Source organism: Denticeps clupeoides, chromosome 5 (genome assembly GCF_900700375.1).
Source record: "Denticeps clupeoides chromosome 5, fDenClu1.1, whole genome shotgun sequence".
Lineage (NCBI taxonomy): Eukaryota > Metazoa > Chordata > Actinopteri > Clupeiformes > Denticipitidae > Denticeps > Denticeps clupeoides.
Genome location: NC_041711.1, coordinates 32,247,131 through 32,253,130, shown reverse-complemented (window position 1 = coordinate 32,253,130; position 6,000 = coordinate 32,247,131). Strand labels below are relative to the sequence as shown.

General features: G+C 40.7%; 1 protein-coding gene across 1 annotated transcript in view; it reads left to right on the top strand.

The window, feature by feature from the left end:
- Positions 1-870: 870 nt before the first annotated feature.
- Positions 871-6,000, top strand: part of col6a4a (collagen, type VI, alpha 4a) — a 40,533-nt gene continuing 35,403 nt past the window's right edge. The window contains exons 1-6 of the mRNA XM_028980996.1: positions 871-923; positions 1,284-1,323; positions 3,293-3,392; positions 3,465-4,073; positions 4,614-5,195; positions 5,283-5,852. Of these exons, the coding sequence (XP_028836829.1) occupies positions 3,314-3,392; positions 3,465-4,073; positions 4,614-5,195; positions 5,283-5,852 (1,840 nt within the window). The 5' untranslated portion in view covers positions 871-923; positions 1,284-1,323; positions 3,293-3,313. The remainder of the gene's footprint in view (positions 924-1,283; positions 1,324-3,292; positions 3,393-3,464; positions 4,074-4,613; positions 5,196-5,282; positions 5,853-6,000) is intronic.

Here is a 6,000-nt window from a genome sequence, read left to right as displayed (position 1 = left end):
AAACAGTATTGAAACATAGACTCTAAATTTGAATATGAAAAATGGATGACAAGGGCTCACAAACTGAAAAATGTAGGGGCTTGAGGCAACGTTTTTGCAGCCTCACCCAAAAACATGAAGAAACGTAGCCTACACTAGGCACTGAACTCTAACAGGCTAAAATAAAGAGAGCGTGTTCATGCATTTCAGCAATCTGATCCCAGACCAGACACTTCCCACCATATTATCACAATGCAGTCTGTAAGCAGGGTGTCGTGTATACAGGACAATATAACATGGAAAATTAAAATGTTGTTGCTTTCATTTCATAATTCTCACAAAACTCCCTTTCTTACAAATTAGAAGCTAATATGATTTTCAGACTTACTCAGTTTCAAACAACAAAGTAGAAGCATTGTGTTCATCGCAAATTATCTAAAAAGACAACCTTGTAATTATAAATTCCTTTAAAAATAGTTATTAGTTTTGACTGGCACACAGAACCTACCTGCAGATACATTATTTTATTTAGTGCTTATTTGTCATGAATTTTAAGGAACCTGGGCTTAGAATAGATGTTATTAATTATCAGTGTATCTAGCCATATCAATAGATTTATATAATATCAATATGATTGAAAAATGTTTTTATAGACAGCATAGTCTAAGTATCTATTTTATATATTTATATAATTGTCCATAATTTTCTGGTCAAGCAATATTATCAATATATAGCAATATATCAAGCATTAAGTGACAGTCAAACCTGAGGGGAAAAAGTAATTTGAGAGGTTGGCATGACAACTTTTCCCTCCCTAACCAGCCGTCAAAAAAGACTGGGGCGGGATGTGAGGAGTGGTCTCTTCTCACAAGCTCCAGTTCAAGATTTCCCGTCCATACTTGGCCATGGGATTCCTGAGCTCTCTGTCTGTGCACCAACTTATTGTAAGTAGATTTAATTCAGTTTGTTGAGGCATGGAAGCCAGCATCGCAATGTAATCATAATTTAATACAATGTTATTGATCACTTTAATACTCTCATTCACAACACAACTGGTTGCAAAAACAAAATGCCTTGCTTCCTGTGTGTTAGAAAGGAAAAAGGATTTTGACCAAAATCCATATTTGGGGGTATTTTAAAGCATGCTTGAGTAATGATCAGTGCAGGATCATAAGTTGTTAAATGTGCATAACATACACATGCAATTGCTATATGCTTCACAAGATGTGCTGCTGACATAAAAATCTGTAAAGCTTTATGTGATGCTGATATAAGATGTGGCATTTTACATGTTCTTCTTGCAGTGACATGACCAACTGAAGAGTCCAGTTTTACCATAAATAGGTAGGGTAAAATACACTCTGATTAAAATTCCTCATTTGACATAATGACCAGTAAGTTATTTCACTATACTTTTAATAGATGTGTGAATGTGCTAAAAATACAACATTTGGAGCATTAAGGCTTCCTGCATTCCCATAAATAATGTTGAAGCCTATTCCAACCACACATGTAAACAGAAAGCTGATACTGACTCAGTGAAAAGGACGGCAGGAGAGGCATCCTTCTCCGTTTAAATAGTGCAACGTTAAGAACACGCCAAGCACCATTTCATGTAGAGGATAATCAATGTTTCCTGTTTACACCCATGTTTATTCATGGGAGATCCATGTTCCAAAAGAAAAAAACCCTGTAACTTTCCAAAGCGTCATCTTTTTAGTGGCCAATACATTCTAGCATGTTACAAATTTTGATTGGTTTAGGTTTTTTTTGTTGTTGCCTATTTTCTTGGTGGTCTGCACATGTCTTCATCCCACTGTCCCAAGTCATGTGGTTTATGTCCATTTACACTGTGCCGGACAGAATTGCCTTCAGCAGTGAGGCGATGAGGGCAGTTTTTTTTGCATCGGCATTGCACTTGGTCCTGCATTGTTTAGTCCCTCCAAGCAATGACTAAAACCAAGTGTGTGCGCTGAAGTGTTTACTCTGAATGCTGTATACATTCAAAGGCGTATCCTTTGTTTAGGTTGGCCAGTATTCCTTTTTAAGTCCATCCTGGCCACACTGAAAGCCGAGTACCTCTGTTTAGATGGTAAAGTTCAAACATCTGTACATTAAACACAGCTGGCTTGTGCCGCAGTAAATCAAAGTCATAAGTGGGCTTCCCTCTTTGGATTGCTAATTGCACAGAGTGATGTGCAGTGGACTCTCTAGGATTTGGGATGAGCTAATGCTTTAGACCCTGGGGACAATTTCACCAGACAGCATGGTAGCCAATTAAAACGTTACCCCAAATCCATTGCTTGTTTTTTGGAGATCATCTGATGTTCAAATGGATGGAATGAAACATAACATTTTTCCAGTTAAGGCCAAAAACAAACACTGCTTCATTCGCTCCCAGCGAACTGCTTAATGCTGCGCTTTAAATGCACTCCACTCAATCATCTGCCCCATTTAATTGTATCCAGGTGTCCCATTGTAGAAACTTATTTCCTGTCCCGAGTTAGATTACAGACAGCCGGTCAGCTGCACAGTGCACTCAGTCTGCATTTCTGCTTGTGTTGGCTCCACAACGCTTGTGAGACATTGAATCTATTTGCTTGTATGCCAAATAGATCAATATATGTCTAGAGAGCGAGATTGGCCTTTTCTCTAGAGTCAGGGTTTGCCGTTTGCTTATGTCATTAATAAACGGTTCTCAACACTCAGAAAGAGTGTTTTACTGTAGGTTCTATTCAGAAAGGACCTTTTATTTTGCTTATTTTGTGATGTGTGGCACGTCTACAAGATTCTCTTCAGGAGGAAATTTAAAATTTCTCTTACTGTACATCAAAAGAAATTGTAGCGTTTCATGCCAGATGCTCACAGATGTCACAGTTTCTAGTATTCTGTAGCAAAGGTATGAGTCAGGGAGACGAATATTAAGATGTCTGTCTCAAAAAAGGACATTGTTTAAAATTGTTTAAAGATTGGGTGTCCTTGTCGTGACCCCTATGCAGATTCACTTACTCAACAGGTCCGTTACCCGGGTGTCTGCTTCCTTTGTAAATAAGCTGCAGAGAGTAATAGCAGCTGTTGAAATTAGCATGGGATGACTAATATTCTGCCAACAGAAGATATCCGGGCTGTAATACCACACAATATACATTAATTTTTTTATTTTTATTTGTTTGAATCACTTACAATTTTCATTTATACAATGACACAATGGCTACAAACAGTTGTAGAATTTCAGTGAAGAAAATATCAGCATGCTTTGTATGTTTTTAATTAAACGTTTTAATGTAAAGTACTTTACCTGTGACTGTTTCAGCCATTCAGAAGCGCCCTGATCATGGCAACCATGCGTATAGTTTTGGCCGTCCTCATCACTGCTTCATCATGTTTGTTTGTCACCAACGCTCAGAAAACAGGTAATGTAGACTCAGACATTATTCATGACCTTCTGTGCACTACAGCTTAATAAGAATATATCCTTCCTCTAGTGTGCACACAGGAAGCTGTGGCTGACATTGTGTTTTTGCTTGATGGATCCTGGAGTATTGGAAATGATAATTTCCAAGAAGTCCGTAATTTTCTCCTCACACTGGTCAAGAGCTTTGATATTGGGGAAGAGCATGTCCAAATTGGTCTTGTTCAGTACAGCACTGAGCCACGCACTGAGTTCTTCCTAAACACCTTCAAGAACAAGGAAGAGATCTATGAGTATATCGGACAATTACCTTACATGGGTGGTGGCACCAAGACTGGACTGGGATTGGACTTTATGCTGAAGAACCACTTTGTGGAGAAGGCTGGTAGTCGATCTCATGAGGGTGTGCCCCAGATTGCTGTGATCATCACAGATGGCCAATCCCAGGACAATGTGGAGCCACATGCACAGGAACTGAGACGCCAGGGAATCACACTGTATGCCATAGGCATCAAAAACGCAGATGAAGGAGAGCTGAAGGAGATCGCCAATGAACCGCATGACCAGCACGTGTACAGCGTGTCAGACTTCAACGCATTGCAGGGCATTTCACAGAACATCGTTCAGGTGCTGTGTACCACGGTGGAGGAAGCTAAGCGGCAGCTTGCCCAAGTGCCACAAGGTTAGGCTACCAACTAGTAAAAATATAAATATCTATCACATATACAGGGTGGGCCATTTATATGGATACACCTTAATAAAATGGGAATGGTTGGTGACACTGAACACATTTTATAAGTGGTCAGAAACTTGTAAATAACTAATGAGAGAATAAAGTTACACCATTGGTTTTCTTGTGAAATTACCAATAAATTTGATGTGTCACATGACCCTCTTCCTATTGAAAAAACAAAAGTTGGATCCAAGATGGCCGACTTAAAAAAGACCACTATGGTCACCACCCATCTTGAAAAGTTTGCCCCCCTCACATATACTAATGTGCCACAAACAGGACGTTAATATCACCAACCATTCCCATTTTATTAAGGTGAAGCCATATAAATGACCCACCCTGTATATCAAATATATATCATTAATATTAAGTATTTGGCATGTAATTGAAGCTGATGTAACTGAAATGTTGATTAAAATTCTGTAGAACTTCCATATTTGTGAAATTCTTTGTACTTTAATGAATTGCTTTTCTTCCTGTATTTTGCAGAGTGCCGCCAGGCAACAGTTGCTGACATTGTCTTCCTTGTGGATGGGTCTAGCAGCATTGGTGAAAACAGCTTTGCAGATGTAAAGCAGTTCCTAGCTTCATTTGTGGATGGGCTAACTGTGGAACGGAACAAGGTCCGTATTGGCCTGGCGCAGTTCAGCAACGAACCTTACCAGGAGTTCCTGCTGAAAGATTACGACAATGAAAGGGATGTCCTAGCTGCAATTGTAAACCTTAAATATCGCAAAGGAGGTACAGTCCTCGGCAAAGCCATCTCTTTCCTTCGGACAACGTACTTCACTGAAGCAGCAGGGAGCCGCCCCAACGTTCCCAAAATCGCAATAGTCATAACAGATGGAAGCTCCTCTGATGATGTTGTGAAGCCGGCTGAAGAGCTTCGGAGGCAGGGCGTCACCATCTATGCTATCGGTGTTGGGAGCGCAGATACTGCACAGCTACGAGCTATTGCTAACAGGCCCAGTCAGCGCTTTCTGGTCAGCATCAGCAACTACCAAGAGCTTCGGAGAGCAATGGAGGGTATGCTGAAGTCCATCTGCATCTTCATGGAGGACAAAAGGCAGGGTAAGTGGCATACTTTGCACAACAAGTCTAATATATTGTTAAATTGCTTAAGCTACATGTGAAATGAAGCTTTTTAATGGTTTGCAGCTCTGGCGCCAACGTTTGCTGACTTGTTCATCCTGGTGGACAACTCAGCGCAATCACAGATCCAGCTGATTAAAAATGTCCTTGCACGGCTAGCCAACCAATATAATGTGAATATTGATTCTAACCGCATGGGCCTTGCTCAGTTTGGCGATGACACCACAGTGGAGTTCCTTCTGAATGGCTACAAGACCAAGGAGGAAGTTTTGGCCCATATCAGACGCTTCCGACTCAAGCCAAGCAGACAGCGTAAAACCGGAGAAGCGCTGGATTACGCCAGCGCAAACTTCTTCACGGCAGAAGCAGGAAGCCGCGCAGCTCAGGGCTTCAAACAATTTCTGGTGCTGATTACGTCTGGAAAGTCAGATGATAGTGTATACCGCTCAGTGCGTAAAATGCAGGATGTGGGTGTGACCCTCCTGACCTTTGGGGTTGGTGAGGCTGAGCTCTTTGAGCTTCAGACGGTTGCCAAACCGCAGCTTGTCCTCCAGAGTCAAGGAAGAAATGCTATTCAGTTATCACAAGAAATCAAATCTGTCACTGAGTCTGAAGACACATATGGACCTACTGGCAGTGAGTATAAGTCTTTAGGCGAATGATAAAAATGATTTATGCATTTATTAGCTTTTTATGACTGCTAATAATTGATGAACCTAGTTGTTGCTGTGTTGTGCCGTCTAGGCAATGCTAAAAAAAATGGCAAAGAATAATGTAAACAACT